Below are 20,819 nucleotides of genomic sequence, written 5' to 3' on the forward strand. Positions count from 1 at the left end.
CAAGTTAGTTATTGCTGTTGGCCATAAAGGGTACTTCTAGGTATTAGGTATGGAAAGGTAGGGAAAAAACTATCAGGGTAATAGTCAAGACATTTTGGTAATAAGGACACTGTCCTACTAACTGGTCCATATTCCTCTCAAGCAGGCTTGCAGTTGGTCCCTTAGCCTGTTTTTTTTCTTTCAGCGATTCGAGCAGAAAATGTGGTTTTGTGTGAATCATGGAGACCTGAACATCTACCAGTCACAGGCTCAGCTGAACCAGCACAACCCAATTGGTGAGTCCCATCGAGCAGACTTCGGGAAAGTATTTCTGCCCTTTCTGATTATTAAAGAAAAAACAAACATATACACAGCATTCCAGTTCAGTGTGTGTGTATCAAGTCACAGTTCACACATCCATAGAGTAAGCACACTGTTTTCCCACAATTTCTAATATTACAGATTCTCAATCCCTTTCACTCTGTGCAGCAGGCAGAAATGTAAATCTGACATATGAAGGGGAAGTCTTAATGTAATGGCAGCTTTTCAACCATTTCTAACTAGAAATTAAACCTCTAATCTACTGAAGTGTTAAAAGGCTGCCTTCTGGAGAGTAACTGTGGTTCAATGATCTATAAAAACCATCCATATAACTGGAGTCAGAGTTAGCTCTGAAAGGACCCACATGCCAGCACGTTCTGGACAAGGCAGTATTGACTCCAGCCACTTGCAAACACAGGCCTTCAAATGAGACCACATCCAAGCTCTAGAGAAACACTAGGTTACAAGAATTAGTACCTAAAGTTGAGAAAAAGACATCATGAATTTGTAAAACTTCCCTAGCAATCTTTGGAGGTGGGGACCTTTTAGAAAATTCTAGACACACAAATTTATGTAATTTTTAAATAGTGGAAAGTTATATCCCAAAATCAATAGAACATCCTTTGAAACACAAAATATACCTAGCTTCTAAAATCGTAATAATTTTATGTCAACGTGCCCAGATCACAGGTGCCCAGATACCTAGCTAAATTTTATTTTTGGGTGTCTGTGGGGACTTCTGGGTGAGATTAGCATTTGAATTGGTGCAGAGTAAAGCAGGTCACTCCTCCCAGTGTAGGCATCATCTAATCAGCTGGGAGCATGAATAGAAAAGTTACAAGGGAGAATCTGCCCTCTGCCCAACTGTTGAGCTGGGACAGCAGTCTTCTCCTGTCCTTGGAGACAGGGCCTTACACATCACCTCTCCTGGGTCTCCAGCTTTCACGACGAATCAATGGACTTCTCACCAAATTTTAAAATATGTATCTCTTAGGGTTTTGATAATTTTAATTAACAGGAGGCTAATAGGAAAACCCCACTGCTGTCAATATGCCACGAAACCAATCACACCCCCTAGGTCACACTGTATTATCTGACTTGTTCAACACCGAGAAAACTGCTCCAACATTTTATGTGGTGGAGATAAAATGTATTTAATAGTCCTAAAACAGAAACTACTGTAGCTCTATCAAAATTTAGGTCTTGAATTTTTTTTAAGTAAGCTCCACACCCAGAATTGAGCCCAACACAGGGCTCGATCTGATGACCCTGAGATCAAGACCTGAGCTGAGATCAAGAGTCAGACGCTTAACCAACTGGGCCACTCAGGTGCCCTCGGATTTAATATTCTTGAAGTGTTTATAAAAATTCTTCCTGCTGATGTCTGGCTAAAGCTGATTTAAAGGGCTATCTGCTCTTGTAAGTTTCTTTTGTTCTGGTTGATCTGAACATTTTTCTCCAAAACAGCCATTTCAGACTGCTTAACAACTCCAGGGATGAGAAATTTTAAGATATTCCATTCACATTCATTAATAAAACTGAGACGGTTTAAAGCTAAAAGTGGTAATACTCCACCCTTTAAGGCAAGCTGGATGGACTAAATAAATTTCAAAAACCCTCTTCATAAGATGGGGCTGGCCATCATGCAATGAAAAGCTGACCAAAACAGTCATCTTTTCCAGATAAATTTCTTGCTCATAAATAAAAGGAAAAGGGGCACCTGGGTGGCACAATCAGTTAGGCATCTGTCTTCGGCTCGGGTCACGATCCCAGGGTTCTGGGATCAAACCCTGCATCAGGCTCCCCGCGCTCAGCGGGGAACCTGCTTCTCCCTCTCCTCTGTGCTTGTGCTCTCTCTCTCAAATAAATAAAATCTTTGAAAAAAATAAGGATAAACTGACATAACCAGTTTGTTTTTTCGTCTTTAAAATACAAAAACAGGGGCGCCTTGCTGGATCAGTCAATGGAGCATATGACTCCTGATCTTGGGGTCATGAGTTTGAGCCCCACATTGGACGCAGAGCTTACTAAAAAAAATTTAGAAATTAAAAAAATGATCAAAATACAAAAATAGCTCTGGAAGACAGAAAAATAGGAGAAGCAGAAAATGAAAGGAAGGGGAGCCTAAGTGGCTCAGTTGGTTAGGCGACTGCCTTCGGTTCAGGTCATGATCCTGGGGTCCGGGGATCAAGCCCCACGTCAAGGCTGCTTCTCACCCTCCCCCTGCTCATGCTCTCTCTCTCTCACTCATTCTCTCTCTCTCTCAAATAAATAAATAAATAAAGTCTTAAAAAAAATGAAAGGAAAATGAAATTCTAGTTTCTAGATCTGTCCTGCTTAGAGAATACAAGCTATGACAAAATGATTACTTCAGGCTTTATTTTTTAATAAAACACATTAGTCCAATAGTCCCAAGATACAAAATGCACCAGTTCTGAAACGATTAATGCTAAGAGCACACAAATCAATCCTTCCTCAGGGGAACAGTCTCCTCCCTGATGCCCTCCTTGGTCACAATGCAGATTCTGAGTGCATCCCCAGTGTACACATCCCTCTCAGCTGCAGAAATGAAGACGTCTTTCACAAGCCGCATGGCTCTGTCCAAGGACAGCGGGACATGCTCCACGTTCTGCATGTTCTTAAAACCAACCTGGTGGGACAGGAAACTTGGATGAGGCATCACGTGACAGTACAAAGGTGGTTCCAGCCTCCCCAGTGCCTTCACATGTCTGAGGATTCGTAATGAACAGATCATACAAATCTGACATGTCTCCTAATTGAAAAGCTTCCAGACCCGGCTGAATTACACATTCCTAAAACCTGACAAACACTCACTGAGACAAAATTCATGCTCCTGAGAAGCACACATCATCTAGAGAGGAGGACATATGAAAGCAAGAGTACCATTACACAACGTGCTACCGTTAAGAAGAAAAAAGAGCCAGGAGAGCCCCTAGCAGCCACAACTAAGACTACTTGAAGAAAAAGGCTTGGACAGTAGACACACTTGAGTATGGAAGTGTGAAGGATGAGCCAGAGTCAGGGGGCGTTAACGCTGCAGACTGAGGCTGTGCTATGACCAAAGGCCTGGTGATGGGACAGGCACACCACACTGGAGGTCTGGGTGTAAAGGAGAGTGACGGGAGATGAGGGAGATAAGCAATACACACAAGTGACTATACATATGTATTTCAGAAACACAAGGATGCTTGGAGGCAGAAAGGATGTTGGGAAATGCAAGCCTGAATTTAGGCAATATAACAGAAAAGGGGGTAAATTTAAAATGTACTTGGAAGTTAGAATACAAAATTAGGTGATAGAAAAATGGTGAATATGGGGAGAAAGATATTTTCAAGATCTCCAGGTAAAGGTGGCAAGAGAACTGAAAACATGGACCAACCACTGTAGACACGAGAGGCCTGGACGTCATGAGAACACAGAAGACGCTAAAGCCGTGGGAGCAGGTGAGAGGCCACAAGAAAGCCAGCAGAACACAGAGAGACAAGAAGATGGGGGTAGAAAAAATCAGCCCAACAAACTCAGCAGGGACATACAAGAAAGCATTGATTTCTCTACTCTTCTCAGCTGCTGAAGAGGAGAACTCAAGAGGAAAGCACTTTGTGTCAACGTCACAACCAACGTGGATGCAGTCTCATTACCTGGTTGTCAAGCAGGGGCTGCAGCATGGCACTTGCTGAGCCTCCAGCCTTGAAGGAGTCTCTCTGGTAGGACCCTACTGGGTCAAAGCTATACACAGCTCCCTTCCCTGAAAGAATAAAACAATCTCTGTAAGGGTGCATCCTGACCACAATCCCAAATCAAAGTAAAGTGTGACACAAAACGGACTATGAACTTAGCTAAAATTTCAGCCAAATTTCAGTAAGAAGCATACTTGCTGTTATACCCAGAGGTCCGCTCACCTCCTCTCAGAATGTGATTAGAGGCACACCTGCTCACTCCTGTCTCATTACGGTGTTTTTGCCACCTGGAGCTTCACGCTCTCATCAAGCTGATACCACGGATCACCACTCAGTGGTTCCCAATGTGTATGTGGTCTCATGGGCACACTGATTAGAAGTCACAGGTCCTGCTCTGAGTTCTGCACCAAGCTCCTCACATTTCCTAAAAATTGCACTACTGTAGCTCTATCATGGACTTGAGTTTAAAATTCTCCCACTGCTGAATGTGAGCAGTCACAAGGAAGATTGACCGTGTGTTTTAAACTTAACGATAAGCACACTCTTTAGCATCAACACCACAAAAAACTGATTTAATAAAGGAAAAATTTCAGGAAAACAAAATGCCACATGCAAAAGGTTAGTTCTGTCTAAAATGTAATCACTTGATCACTTGCTTTGTACTACCAGAGTTAAGAATCACTATTGCAAAAACAAAAAATTACAAAAAAACAAAACCAGCAAACCAGAATCTGAATGCACTCATTCTTTATTTTAATATTTTATTTATTTGAGAGAGAAGAGAGCGCATTCCCATGAGCAGGGGGGAGGGGCAGAGGGAAGACTCCCCACTGAGCAGGGAGCCCAATGCGGGACTCCATCCCAGGACCCTGGGACCATGACCGGGGCTAAAGGCAGCCACTTAACTGACTGAGCCACCCAAGCACCCCTGAATGTACCCATTCTTAACAACAGTTACAGAGCAGGATGAGGAGAAGGGTAAATGGGCCTCTCAGGCTCTCCTGAAGGGTGCATAAATTGCCTTTTTAAAGAGCAATCTGGTAGGAGAATCTACCAAAATATAAAGGTACACACCCTACAACACTTAATAATAATCTCACTTAAAGATTAGATCCACCTACAAGAAGGCTTATTTTCACCAGCACAAACTGGAATGGAAGAGGAAGATGGGACTGCCCCCAGTCCCACAACCACAAGACAATGTAAAATGAAGACCTCTGTAATATGTACACACAGACCTATTTTGTCTAAAAGCATAAGACAAACATACACATATTTGTATAAGCACAAACAAAGTATGGCGAGATAAAACTGCAAACCGTAGTTCGTTATCTCTGTGGGACTGGAGGCAAGAAAAGGGAATCACTTTATAAGCTTTGGTACTGAATCTGTTACGAAGCACATGTGCCACTGTAATTTTTTTAAAAAAACAATCGTGTTTGGGGAAATCATGGGTCATTTATGAGGGAGGACTTAAAAGTGATATAACTGATCTTGAAAACACATTATACCAGAACTCAAACACCTCAGTCGTTAACCTGGGAGATGTGAGATGAGGACGGTCATCTTCCTACATGGACCTCTGCTACCCTTAGCTGTGTGTGCTTTATCTGTTGCAGAATTACTTACAATTCTCTGCTGAGAAGGCACCATCTAAGGTGCTGAGGTCACCCAGGAGAACCCAGGGAAGTGTTTTTGTTGGAAGCAGGTGTGGGACAAGATCGAGATCCCAGTGGGCAGTTCACTAACTTCAAAACACAAAAAAGGGACAGGATGTACAAAGCCAAAAGAACAACTGTATCTCTCAGGAGACCAAGAGGCCACAAGTAAAACGAGGCCCAAGTTTTAACCAAAGGCAGAACCAATCTCAGAAAAACCACACACATTTGAGGAAAAGAGCGGGATAAGTTGAAGACCAGAGCTTCAAAGACCTTCCCCCGACTTAGCAAAGGCAAAAGAGACATTTGTAACATCAGAGCAGAATGGCATGAATATTGACTGTAGATACAGAGTGCTTTTCCCCACCAAAATAATTTTTTTTATTTTTTTTTTATTTTTAAAGATTTTTTTTTATTTTTTTATTTATTTGACAGAGATAGAGACAGCCAGCGAGAGAGGGAACACANCTTTTTTTTATTTTTTTTTTATTTTTTAAAGATTTTTTTTTATTTTTTTATTTATTTGACAGAGATAGAGACAGCCAGCGAGAGAGGGAACACAAGCAGGGGGAGTGGGAGAGGAAGAAGCAGGCTCATAGCGGAAGAGCCTGATGTGGGGCTCGATCCCATAACGCCAGGATCATGCCCTGAGCCGAAGGCAGACGCTTAACCGCTGTGCCACCCAGGCGCCCCGCCCACCAAAATAATTCTTAATCTTAAAAAAGCAAAATGGCTTCAACGTAAAAAATAAAGTCCTAGAAAGAAATAAAGAACTCTCTCTCCTGAATGGGAGAGTCCTTTCTAACAAAGTAGGACACTCAATATCATAAAGAAAAGACCATTAGCCTAGACCATATGCAATTCAGAAAATTCTGCCATAGCTGGACACCCCACAAAATGTAAGAGACAAAAACATTCCTGGGAGGCATCCACTGCATACCTTACAGAGCTGACACAGTTAGATGGCATTCTCACAAATTTTTAAAAAGACTAATGTGCAGATAAGGAAATGAGCAAAGGTCAGCTTATAGGTCAGTCGCCAAAGAAATGAGAAAAGGTCAGTAAACACAAAAAATGCCCAACCTGAGTATATAAAAACTATATATAAATGAAAACCATAAAATATTACCTGGGTAAAGATCTTCAAAATGTGTTAATTCTGGTAATGGTAAAGGATGCAAAACAAACCCAGGTACTCATGCCCCAGTTAGGAGGCCCTTTCCAAAGGGCAAGCCAGTGATGGCATCAATATGCCAAAAATATGTATTCTCTGACCCAGCAACTCAACGTCTAGGAATGTCTTCCAGGGAGGTACGCGCAGCTGAAGAAGTGTACAGAACGGTTTGTACAAGAATGTTCATTCCACTGTTTCTACTAAGGAAACTGCAAACAACCTACATGACCTCCAGAGGACTGCTAGACAGGCAAACTTTGGTATAGCTACATCCTATGTAAGTCAGTCCTGAATCATTATGCATCTTTACTCACTGGCATAAACTATCTCCGTGACAATACATCCCATGTAAAGATGCATACACCATACATTCTACTTACATAGGGCACAAGCACGTATGACCAACAAGATACCTGTAAGCATGTTCACCAGTTTAATACTAATTATCTCAAAGTAGAAAGGTGGGGTGATTACTACGTTCATTTTTGTATCTTCCCGTACTATTCGAAACTTCTACAAGTACTCCTGTTTTTGTTACAGAAAAACTTTGTTATTATTAAGTTCAGCCGTTGATCCCAGCGTCCTGAAGGACAGCCACTGACCCAACTACCCTGAGGTCTCAATAAGGAGCACTGCTCTCCAGGTCTCCATCTCCACAAGGGAGGAAAAGAGGAAACAAGGTCTCTTGAGACATTAGTGCAGACTCTGGACTTGGGGGCACAAGGCTTAGGTACAGGTTGTGTGAATGGCAGGAATGAAAACAGAAGCATAAGATCCAACAAGTCTCAAAAAAGGCCTCCTGATTTCTTTTTCCAGAACTCTCTTGAGAGACGTATACCACCAAAGCAAGGAAATAAACAACAAAAGAGGAAAGCACAGGTAAAAGCTGGAGTATCTTGTGGAACAGACAAAAAGGACTGTGCTTTATTACACACATAAATTCCTCTAAGAAATAAATAAACATAAAGGATAATTGAAACAGACAAGTTTTTTTTTTTTTTTTAAGATTTTATTTATTTGTCAAAGAGAGAGACAGAGTGAGCACAAGCAGGAGGGGAGCGGCAAAGGGAGAAGCAGGCTCTCCACTGAGCAAGGAGCCCGATGTAGGACTCAATCCTAGGACCCTGGGATCATGACCTGACCAAAGGAAGATGCTTAACCGACTGAGTCACACAGGTGTCCCAAGAGACGTTTTTGTTTTTTGTTGTTGTTTTTTTTTTTAGATTTTATTTATTTGACAGAGAGACACAGCCAGAGAGAGAGGGAACACAAGCAGGGGGAGTGGGAGAGGAAGAAGCAGGCTCCTAGCGGAGGAGCCTGATGTGAGTGGGGCTTGACCCCAGAGCACCTGGATCACGCCCTGAGCCGAAGGCAGACCTTAAGGACTGAGACACCCAGGCGCCCCTCCCAAGAGAAGATTTAAAAAGACAGTTGGAAATGCCTGAGAATATCACCAAAACATCAAAGAACAGGGCTTTGAACTCAAAACAGATCCAAACCCAAACCTTAGCTTTGCCCTTTAGCAGATGTGAGCATTCCTTAATTGGTATTTGTCTCTCAGTAAAACTCAAAGGACACTGCCTGGCCGGCTAAAATTCAATGGTAGCTATTATTATTATTTTTTTTTTTAAAGATTTTATTTATTTATTCGACAGAGATAGAGACAGCCAGCGAGAGAGGGAACACAAGCAGGGAGAGTGGGAGAGGAAGAAGCAGGCTCATAGCAGAGGAGCCCGATGTTGGGACTCGATCCCATAACGCCAGGATCACGCCCTGAGCTGAAGGCAGACGCTTAACCGCTGTGCCACCCAGGCGCCCCTCAATGGTAGCTATTATTAATGTTGCTAAAACCTGACTTTATTTATCTGTCATTCAAGTCAGACATAATTTAAGTGAAAAAAAGCGTACAGCATGCTGGGTTAGGCAAGCTAATCTGTGGCTAGAATTTAATTACCTTATTAAGGGTAATTGATTTCTATTGGCTATTTCCATGCTTTATATTTTCTCTTAGTTTTCAAGTAAGGTTGAAAAACCTTGAAATACACTGTGTCACCCTAATTTGTCTAAATCTAAACCACAGCAGATAAAACGACTGGAATGCTCCCAGAGGCCACATATGGGGGCAGCTATTAAGACAGAAAGAAAGAAAACAAAGGAAAAGCCCATGGAACAGAAGGGAACAGGAGTAAAAAGTGGAGAGAGAAGGAGATGAGAGGAGCCCAACACCTTACTATCCAGAAATTTTCCCTCTCAGGAGATATATTTCAATATATTGCTATCAGCGAGACATTCCTGTAACCTCTTTCTTCAATGGACTACTGTAAATGGTAGCAAGATCTGTCCTGAGAGATAGTATATGGTTTTTGGAAGCAACTGAAAGTCAATCTGAATGAGACCCAGTGAAAACCATCAGTATCCCTGCTCCATAACAGAGCTTTGGATCAAAAACGGGATGGGCATGTCAAGTAACAAGACTAATTTTCTTAGGCCCTCCTGGTCTGACTCCGACAGGAAATCAAAGAGGTGCTTCACAATGTCCTGAAAACATTGTTGGAAATGCACACATTTCTTTTAAGGCATAGCTTTTTAAAAACTTTAGTCAAATATGTTTGTTACGTAGAATGACAATTAGGTCAAACCTCTTCAAGTCAGATTTCTTTCCGTAAGACTGAAATATTAATTATCTACTACTGAACTCATGGAAGATCTTCAGAAAATAGTAAAATAACAGCCTGCCCATCAGTCACTATTAGAACTTCAGTATACAACTCGCAGTGTGCCTTTGCATCGCCTCTTTACTTCCCTTTCAGCTTCAGTTTCTTATTGCTTTAATTAACAAAAATAAAACTGCTGGGCAAGACGGTGTTTATGGTTCTTTCCAACTCTAGATGGAAACACACATATCCAAAAAAATCCCTCCCCCCTTCATTTTCCAGAAAGAAAGAATTCTACCTTCTTCATCCAGTCCCCCGATGATGTTATAAACGTAGTAGGGAAAGAAGCGTCTCGAATAGAGGATTGTAGACAGCATTGCAGCAATCGCCCCGGTAGTCATGGTTTTGTTATTAGAATGTTTATACATCTGCAAATATCAACAAAAGTAACAGGCATGGAGAGGCAGGATATACTGCAGACTAGAAGAAGCAACAGTAAAGTTAGGGTGAGCGCCTATCTTGGTGAAACGATGCCTACTTCTTTCATGATCACACAAATAATACTTCCATACCATTCGGAGGGCTATGAAGTCTTTAAGGGAAAGAACATTAACTCTGCCCTCAGCTCGCTAGTTTCCATGCCACCTTTATCTCAGGAACTGCTCATTCAAGAACAAATGCAGACACATCAGGCATAAGTGGGGTGACCTGGGAGGATGATTTAAGTCCAGCTCTCCTTTACCTCTGCCTCTAGACCAGGGTTAACAAACTAGAGCCCAGGGACCAAATCCAGCCCACCGTTTCTGCAAAAAAAGCTTTATTAGAACATAGTCTCATTCATTCATTACATATATCTACATCTGCTTATGCCTTACAACAGCAGAGTAAATGGCCCATAAAGCTGAAAATAATTACTCTCTGGCGTTTTATAGGTAGAGTTTGCTCACCCTTGATCAGACCCAGATACAAGCCCTTCTCTTTGCAGAGCAGATACCTGTGAGAACAGAAGGTGTGAGGGCAGGACCCTTACTCAGGGAAGTGGTCTTGCTCCTTAAAACATCTATAGTGGAGAAGAGAAGTGTCCCAAGCAAACCTTATTGTGATTCTAAATCCTAGATTTACTGCTGTCTTAGGGAATCCTAAATTATCCGAAAGAGAAATTCTACAAAAATTACAAACATGAAATAAATTTAAGTTCACCAATCTATCAGCCACAGAGCAAGCATCTCTGAAGATGTACTTAAGAACACAGGCCAAGAATAATAAGTCAAAATACCAAAAAAAATGAGGCAAAAATCTTCACTTCATTTCAAAACCAAGCATAAACACTTTAATCACCAACCATTTATGTGATAATGTATGAAAGAAAAATTTCAAGAATTGTTTAATTATGCTGAATTCACTGTTCCTTGTTATATTTTATGAACACAATATTACTGTGTGCTGTTCGTGTACTTTTTTTTTTTTTAAAGATTTTATTTATTTGACAGAGATAGAGACAGCCAGCGAGAGAGGGAACACAAGCAGGGGGAGTGGGAGAGGAAGAAGCAGGCTCACAGCAGAGGAGCCTGATGTGGGGCTCGATCCCAGGACTCTGGGATCACGCCCTGAGCCAAAGGCAGACGCTTAACGACTGAGCCACCCAGGCGCCCCGTTTGTGTACTTTTGTATTGTAAGTTTCATATATAAAATATGTACCAAGAATTGTATAAATATGTCAGTAAACATATGTCAATGAAGCTTTCAACGTAAAGATTTTAAATAACTATTAACAAATGGTAACTACCGAATGAAATCATTTCTACATTCTAATGAGCGATTTCATAATTATTCAAAAGAGGTGTCAGTTAAATTTATATTACATACTCCAGTATCTATGACATCATTCATAAGCGCATATAATCTCAAGTGTTATTCACAAAGACAGAATTTGACTACCTCTAGCTTCTTTTTTTTTTTTTTTTAAAGATTTTATTTATTTGACAGAGATAGAGACAGCCAGCGAGAGAGGGAACACAAGCAGGGGGAGTGGGAGAGGAAGAAGCAGGCTCACAGCAGAGGAGCCTGATGTGGGGCTCGATCCCAGGACTCTGGGATCACGCCCTGAGCCAAAGGCAGACGCTTAACGACTGAGCCACCCAGGCGCCCCGTTTGTGTACTTTTGTATTGTAAGTTTCATATATAAAATATGTACCAAGAATTGTATAAATATGTCAGTAAACATATGTCAATGAAGCTTTCAACGTAAAGATTTTAAATAACTATTAACAAATGGTAACTACCGAATGAAATCATTTCTACATTCTAATGAGCGATTTCATAATTATTCAAAAGAGGTGTCAGTTAAATTTATATTACATACTCCAGTATCTATGACATCATTCATAAGCGCATATAATCTCAAGTGTTATTCACAAAGACAGAATTTGACTACCTCTAGCTTCTTTTTTTTTTTTTTTTAAAGATTTTATTTATTTGACAGAGATAGAGACAGCCAGCGAGAGAGGGAACACAAGCAGGGGGAGTGGGAGAGGAAGAAGCAGGCTCATAGCAGAGGAGACTGATGTGGAGCTCGATCCCGTAACGCCGGGATCACGCCCTGAGCCGAAGGCAGACGCTTAACCGTGACCACCTCTAACTTCTTCACGTATCAGGTGTCCTCACCAACTACATAAAAATTATGACACATACCCTACAAAATTAAATCCCACTCCAGCCTTGTATTTTTGCCAGCTGAGTATGTATTTACTAGTTATTATTACAGATAAAGTCCATTATATTTATTTTTATTATTTTTTTAGAGAAAAAGAGAGCATGAACACACATGGAGGGTGGGGGAAGGACAGGGGGAGAGAGAAACTTAAGGAGACTCTGTCCTAAGCGCAAAGCCCAACTTAGCACTCCAGCTCACGACCCCGAGATCATGAGCTGAGCTGAAACCAAGAGTCAAATGCGTAGCCACATGCACCCCCCCAAGTGTCCTTAAAACCCCATTTTAATACAGTCTAAATTACTCCTCGCCTACTCTCCTTGAAATTACTGGAAGTTACATACTGCTTAATATACACAGGCCATAATAAAAACCCAGACGTGCCTCGTTCCTCATGCCTACCCATCTTGCACAAAAGACATGCAGGCAGTGACACTGTTAGCCCCTTTACAAGTGCAGAACAGGTTAGACACAGCTCATTTTCTCACTTCCTCCTCATACCACCCTTTCCTGCTGTTCCACCCCCACCTATCACCTGTCAAAACTTCCTCAGCTGGCAGTCAACTAAAGCCTACCAAGGTGTTAGGTGATGACAGGTTAGGTTGTGCCTCTCATCCCAACTCCTGCCTTATCTATTCCCGTTCCTGCTCATGTGTCCTGTTGACTAAGAATGCAATGCTATGAAGAGACAGAAAGCACATCAGCTGATGGTATTCCAAACCAAGCACCTGTCTAAAAGCTTGCTTCCTCCACAGAATTTTTGTTTTTGAAGGAAGATTATCTTCAGAAGAAACCCTTCACAGGCTACCTTGAAAGAGGTAGAGAACCTTTATATTGTACAGAGATTTTAACAAAAGGAATATCCTGCAGTTTCACATTATGCTACTTTCATGTGGCAGTATTAACAGTATCATTTCTAGAATGGGCTATAGTTTCACCAGCTATCCTAGAGCTTCTCCAGCTATTCTGAACAGTCCTGTTACAGTTTCAAACAACCTAAGGAATTGTTATTAACTTTCCATAGCATAGACTGATAATGAAAACATCTACCTTTAGTCTTGCTTCAATAATCTTTGTCAGGGTAAGACAGTCTCCATGAAAACCGCTGCATCCAATGACTGTTTTGTCTGTTCTGTAAAAAGCACATTTCAGGAAACTGGTTAGACAATAAAGTAAAACATGCCTTGGGCAATTTTAAATTTAAAACTCTTATTACCATTATTTACCAAATGATAACGGGACTAGTTAGCTCTTGGGGGGGGAGGTCATCATTTTATTCCCTACACTAAATGAATTATAGGCAGATCAAAGACTTATACAAAAATGAAAGAATGAATGCCCTAAAGAAAACACAGGTGATACAATCTTGGGTTGAGAGCCATCTATTTAAATATGACACAACCCAATGTCCACACAGAAAACTTTCATAAATTTGACTATGTACCAAATTAAAACCTTTTTTTTTTTTTTTTTAAGATTTACCTTATTTGAGAGAGAGCGAGCGAGCAGAGGGAGGGGCAGAGAGGGAGAGAGAATCTCTGGGAGACTCCCTGCTGAGCATGGAACCTGATGCAAGGCTCAATCTCATGACCCCGAGATCATGACCTGAGCAAAAACCAAGCGTTGGATGCTCAACCCACTGCCCCACCCAGGCACCCTCCAGATTAAAACTTATATACAGAAAAATGATAAAGAAAAAAATAACTGTAGTAGATATGACCAAAGTCTAATTTTAACCTCCTTAGTCTAAAAAGGCTCCTATACGGGCGCCTGGGTGTCTCAGGTCGTTAAGCGTCTGCCTTCGGCTCAGGGCGTGATCCCAAGGTCCTGGGATTGAGCCCCACATCGGGCTCCCTGCTCCACTGGGAGCCTGCTTCTTCCTCTCCCACTCCCCCTGCTTGTGTTCCCTCTCTCGCTGGCTGTCTCTCTAACAAATGAACAAATAAAAAACCTTAAAAAAAAAAAGCTCCTATAAATATCAAGCATTAAAAGCATTAACACAGTGTATCATGGGATGTAATGTATAGCATGGTGACTACAATTAACTAACACTGTACTGAATGTTTTAAAGTTCCTGGAAACATCTTAAAAGTCCTCAACAACAAAAAATTTTTGTATTATGTACAGTGACAGATGTTAACTGGACTTACTGTGGTGATCACTTTGCAATACACACAAATACAGAATCATTACGTTGTACACCTGAAACCACTGTTTATGTCAATTATATCTCAATTAAAAAAAAAACCCACAATGGAAAGATTGGTACAGTCACCAGTCACATAAAAAGAGACACAAGTCGCCATAAACATATGAAGAGCCTTTATGTCATTCACAAATCCAAATCTACACAGATGATTTCAACCTATTAGACTGGTTAATAATGCCTAATGCTGGGGCGCCTGGGTGGCACAGCGGTTAAGGCGTCTGCCTTCGGCTCAGGGCGTGATCCCGGCGTTGTGGGATCGAGCCCCACATCAGGCTCCTCCGCTGTGAGCCTGCTTCTTCCTCTCCCACTCCCCCTGCTTGTGTTCCCTCTCTCGCTGGCTGTCTCTCTATCTCTGTCGAATAAATAGACAAAATCTTTAAAAAAAAAAAAAATAATGCCTAATGCTGGTGAGGTTGTGGAAAATGGGTACTCTTAATAAATAACTGGGCAAGAGTATACATCAATTTAACTTTTTAGAAGGATCATTTGGCAGTATCCAGAAAAAATTTAGGTGAACATCACTTTTACTCAATAATTCCACTGATAGAAATTTATCCTGTAAATATACTCACATAAGTTTGCAAAGATATACTATAGGCTTACTTGTGAAAGTATACATATTATGTTGATGGCTCTCTAAAACAAAACAAAAAGCAACTTAAATGCCCACTACTGCGGAACTGATTAAATTTTGGTACAGCCAAACAAATTCAGCCAGGTCTCAAAGATTTCTAAATTTTAGTTATCACTCTATAAGGAAACCTACACCAATCTCATCAAGAAACATAGCAGAAGGGGCGCCTGGGTGGCTCAGCCATTAAGCGTCTGGCTTCGGCTCAGGTCACGATCCCAAGGTCGTGGGATCAAGCCCCACACTGGGCTCCTTGCTCAGCGGGAAGCCTGCTATCCCTCTCACACTCCCCTTGCTTGTGTTCCCTCTCTCACTGTCTCTGTCAAATAAATAAATAAAATCTTAAAAAAAAAAAAAAAAAAAGAAAGAAACATAGCAGAAGTCACATGATAAACTCTTCCTTTCAGAAATTTGAGTGATTCATACAAACAATACTTGTCCAATTACAGGGACCACTGACAGCTCTGGGGGCATCACCAACATTTCCTGACCTATCCCTACAACCAATCTCACTGCACTGAGTTAAAGAGCTCCAATCTCCCATAAGGCTGCAGTGCCTCTATTACCAAGATGGGTGAATAATATCAATACGGTAGGACAAAATCTTGGAGCTTTAAGATGCTTTCCCCAAATATTCAGGTATACATCAAAGGAAGGGGAGTTTGCATGCAAAGAATAAAATCTAAATGTGGAGTCTCAAACAGGTGGGGAAAAGGCAAGTTTGGCTCTAAGTCAACCCCAAAGGGCTTGGGATTAGGCGTACACAGGCAGCTTCAACTTTATGTATGGGTTAGTGCTGAAGATGAATGACAAGGACAGAAGAAGTTATTAACGTGCTACCTATCTATATGTCTACAGTATTTCATAAAAAGAAACAGGTATTCCCTTCATAAACACATATACTAAAGTAGAACATTACGAAAATGAGCAGAACCTTGCATGAGAACAGTATTTATAAAGTTATATTCTTAAATTTCATTTTTAACATTTACTACTTTCAAATTATGAAACATCTTAGAAGAAGAAAAAAGGCAGCATCCATGCACTATGAATCAGAGAGGAGAAAGGAATATCAAAAGATGGAAGAAGAGTACATGAAGAGGGGCGTCTGGGTGGCTCAGTCGGTTCAGCGCCTGCCTCCAGCTCAGGTCATGATCCCAGGGTCCCGGGATGGAGCCCTGAGTCGGGCTCCCTGCTCAGTGGGGAGCCTGCTTCTCCCTCTGCCCTTTTTGTGCGTGCTTTCTCGTGCACGCATGCGCGTGCTCTCTCTCTCTCCCTCTCAAATAAATAAAATCTTAGAAGGAAAAAAAAAGAGCATATGAAGAGAGCTGGGAAGATGAAGACAACATCCATTGTTCTTTAGGGTAGGATAGGGGCTAGCCCCAGACCAGGGAAGAAGAAAGAGCCCTTGTCTTTACCTACTCATAACACAGGGCCCTGTCCCAGGGACTTGAACCCCATCAATCCATTCGTATTACAATTCAGGCTTAACAGGCTCTTGTGGACTAACTTAGGAATTAACCACCATTTGTAACTGTTTCCAAACTACAAACCATCGCTTATCAGTGCATATTTCATTTTCATGTTTCAGAAAAAAATACAGCTAGCCCATTAAGACTTTGGCTCACAGATATAGCTGCTTAGGTAATGGCTAAATTAAATGTTTCAGGTTAAAAAAAAAAAGTGGGAGATTAAAAAAACATGCACTGGATTAACAGATAAAAGAATGCAAAGCTATGTGATAACATAATTACAGTAAATGCTAACAAGAGCCACGTGACAGCAATATAGGTGTTCACTACAAAATTCTTTTACCTTTATTGTATATTTGAAAATTTTCATGATAAAATATTAAGGTAAAAATATTTCCTACCAGTACAGCAAGTATCATTAAGACTACATATTGAGGGGCGCCTGGGTGGCTCAGTCGGTTAAGCATCTGCCTTCAGATCAGGTCATGATCCCAGGGTCCTAGGATTGAACCCTGTGTCGGTCTCCCTGCTCAGTCGGGAGCCTGCTTCTCCCCCTCCCACTGTTGCTCCCCCTGCTTGTATTCTCTGTCAAAGAAATAAAATCTTTAAAAAAAAAAAAAGACTACATATTGAATTATTAAGAAATACTAATTTAGAAAACAGTTTTCTAACAAAAATGTAAACTAAGCTCCAAACACTCAATCTAAAAACTCATGAAATAAACTGTTTACAAGTGGAATCTCTTACAGCAGTAAATCATCACAAGGCATGGGGAAATGTATCCCTACAAATATTTACTTACAATTTGTAACACTTGGGGCTATCCCGGGTGTGAACTGAATACCCTTCACTCAATCGAGTGTCAGAAGCAACAATCGAAAAATCTTCTCCAGCGATTGCCAATACAGTACTGAGGACAAAAAAAAAGGAGACACAAAAATTAACGAATATTGTGGATGGTTAACAGCACTTTTAGAGGAGAGTTATCTGCCGCATATATTGGAATAAAACCATTAGATTGAAGCAAGAGCCGGACTCAGATGAAAGATCAAAGGGAAAGGATCCCTGGCTACAAGTCATGGGGGGGGGGATTTTAAATACTCCCTAAAAAACAAGCCTACATCAGTATAAAGATCACTCACCAGAAGGTAACAGAAAAACCACTGAATTATCGTAACATCATCAAAAAAATTAAATACTGACCTTGTGCAAGGTACTGGTATCACAAAACCAGACCACAATTCTGCCCATGGGGATCAGGTATCGACAGTGGTACCACAACAAAAGCTCACTGAGCTCAAAGAAGGACTTAATGTTTTTCATTTCTTTATATCCAAGCCCTTACCTACCACTCAGTAAACACCCAAGTATCTGTTGGAAATGAATGAACAAAAAATAATCTTTTTCTTTTGTTGTTGTATGATTTATGCTAGCAGTTTACTGAAAAGGCCTACAGCATGAATTCCCAAAGAAGTTTAATCCAGTTCTAATTTTGGATCTCTCACTTACCAGATATGAGACTGTGGGTAAGCTGTTTAACTTCCCAAGGCCTCAAAGTCCTCATACATACATAAGAGATCATAACAGTAACTACCTTATTAGGATTTTGCAAGAATTAATGAGTTAGTAATTGTAAAGCCCTTTTATATGTGCCTGAAACATAATTGGTCCTCCATTATTAGCTATGATGGCTGTGGCACAGGTACGAGGCAGCAGAGTATCATCACTGAGAACCTGGGCTCTGGAGTTACTGGGGACCTGTCCTTGCCACCTCCTACCTCTGTGACCGTGGACAAATTATCCAAGTTCAGGTTGTTGGTAATAACAGTTCCTGTGTTACAGGATGACTGATAGAGTTGAATGACACAGATCACAAAAGCTTCTAGCACAATGCCTCACAGAACACAAGCATTCAGAAAACTTTATTATTTTTACTGAGGTGGGATGTGCATGAAAGCTCTGAAGTACAAAAGGATGGCATTCCAGATAATATAGACAATGAATAAAGGGAAACAGGCAATAATCCAAATAATACATTCAAACAACTTATTAAGGTGTTCCTTTCTGTGTAAGCTAGTGGAGAAACATAAGGCTTATGTCATGGACAGGGGTCTGACTTCAGAAAATCCCTAACTAAAGATTTTGGAATGAGAACAGTTCCATATGCAAAGTGGAGTGGAGTTTTAAGAGGGCTACTGTGACAATAACACAATACGTGAAAGGGGATGGAAGCACTGTTCCGATAAGATTAATGCAGCAACACAGTAGCACTGTGAACTGGAAGAAACGGGGATACTGAAACAACACAAACACACAAACTGAACAAGTTTTTGTGACTACCAAATGCGACAGAAGTGGGAAGAGCCAATTGTGATGTCCAAGATTTTAAACCTGGTTAAGCAGGATGATAGCATTAATTTTGAATGCAAAGAAGGAAAAGTGATTGAGGAATCATTAGCTTGATTTTTGTTTTAGTATCTTGAGTTACGGTAACAGCAGAAAATCCAGGTAGAAATGTTTCATTTAAGAAGCCCGAAAGGAGACTCACGAGAGGTAAAATTGGAGAGACACCATTTGGGAATTATCCTTCCATGAATGAGACACGACAGTGTTTATAATGGGGGTGTAACTACATTTAAGAGGCAGAGCAGAAGACATGGAACTAAGCCTTGTTTCGTAGAAACAAAGGCTGCCCAAGAGCCAGCAGCAATAAGCACTAAAGACTGAAGAAAGGACTTAATAATCTCAAGATCATAACTAACTAACATTTAAGGCAGTAATGGCCTAAACTGGGTTACAAAGAGTTAAAGCATAATGAGTACTGAATACCGAACACCCTGAAAAGTCTTATGTAACTGCCTCATGAAATGGGTCTAACAACCCGTCTTGCGATAGAACTACTTCATTAATTGTCACAGAAAGTATTTAGAAACGCAATGGTAATAGCACACATAAAATAAAATCAGTGGCAACAGAACGACAGATTCAAGTCTTGGCTCAACCCCACACCTGCTCTATGACTAGAGCAATTTACCTTCTAAGAGCCCTGGTTCCTTTGTAAAAATGGAACGAATACCATCTAACACTCAGTTATCCTGAGAACTAAAAGAGATAACTGCTTACAATGTACAAAATGCTTCTCTCCTGTGACTAGCTAGAGAAGATAATGAAATCTGGGTTCAAGAAGCTGAAAGGAATCTGAACTTCAGTGGCAGAAACACGGCTAAAATCAGAGCCTTCCCCTCTCTTTCCAACATACAAAGTCTGCATTAAAATTTCAAATCCTAAGGACAGGATTAATTAACCTGGTTATCTCAAAGAACCATCTGTTTGTCTGAACTGGGTGTGTATGTTTTAATGTACAAAGTTTGGGTGGTAAGCTACGACCGCTGCTTCAAGTTGCAGTACTTCACTGGTCACAAGTCCCAGATACACGGTCCTTTCTACATCACCACCTCTTTTAGAGCACTATGAAGGAAAGTATTGCAGATTAAGCTGTTAGTTAAAAAAAAAAAAACTTGAATGTAACATGCAGGAATACACACATTAAAAGGTCTCTCTTCTGACTACTTTTTCCCTGAACTTAAGCTAAACCTTAAAAACAAGCACTGACGTTCGAAACTAAGCCTGGCCAACTAACGCTGCCTTCTATTCAAAATAAGAGAAAACGATTACGTTGATCAGGCATTTTAGCTGCAGACACTATCATGATCAAGCATCTAACGACACCAACCAATCCATCCTAACTCTTTAACATCAGATGCTAGCCTGTCCCCTCGCCTTCTGGCATGAGAAACCTAGTCAGACCGTAGGGAAAGGTCTCTTCTAAAGCTCTTCCACAGAAGAGGCCGGGTTTCAATTCCTATCTACTGTCTCACTGCAACAAAGAGCAGGCCATGCACAAGTGACCGGCCTCTAAGGCGAAGCACTTAAGGGCGAAGCTGCCCCCAGCAACGCACGGAGAGGGAGGCCTGCGGCTGGCGGGCCAGCGCGGGTTCGGTCGCGACCCCCAACAGACTTCAGCAGGGACGAAAGAAAGCCGAGGCTCTCTGGTCGTTACCCTCCGTTGAAAGCGTAGGGCGAGAAGCGCAGCTGCAAAGGGCCCGCGGTGCTGTGAGGCTCCATCGCCAGGTCTCGGCCGGGTCCCCAGCAACCCACCGCGGTCGACAACATCGCGCGGCACCGGCTCTCGCTGCGGAAGCTGCTGTCTCACGGCGAGATGGCGCCCGGCCGGAAATCCCGCCACTTCCGGCTTCTGGCGGAGCTCCTTCCGGCCGCTCTATCTCGCGCCTGTCGTTGCTCCTGTTGGTAGC

General features: G+C 41.5%; 1 protein-coding gene across 1 annotated transcript; it reads right to left on the reverse strand.

Moving 5' to 3' along the window:
• Positions 1–2,662: 2,662 nt before the first annotated feature.
• On the reverse strand, positions 2,663–20,753 carry PSMB1 (proteasome 20S subunit beta 1). Its single transcript, XM_002925214.4, has 6 exons — positions 20,567–20,753; positions 17,309–17,416; positions 13,245–13,326; positions 9,783–9,912; positions 3,960–4,066; positions 2,663–2,950 (listed from the first exon to the last, which is right to left on the reverse strand). Exons 1-6 carry the CDS (start codon positions 20,677–20,679, stop codon positions 2,765–2,767), a joined length of 726 nt encoding a protein of 241 aa, XP_002925260.1. The 5' UTR covers positions 20,680–20,753; the 3' UTR covers positions 2,663–2,764.
• Between the last annotated feature and the right edge of the window lie 66 nt (positions 20,754–20,819).

Source organism: Ailuropoda melanoleuca, chromosome 10, assembly GCF_002007445.2.
Source record: "Ailuropoda melanoleuca isolate Jingjing chromosome 10, ASM200744v2, whole genome shotgun sequence".
NCBI classification, from domain to species: domain Eukaryota; kingdom Metazoa; phylum Chordata; class Mammalia; order Carnivora; family Ursidae; genus Ailuropoda; species Ailuropoda melanoleuca.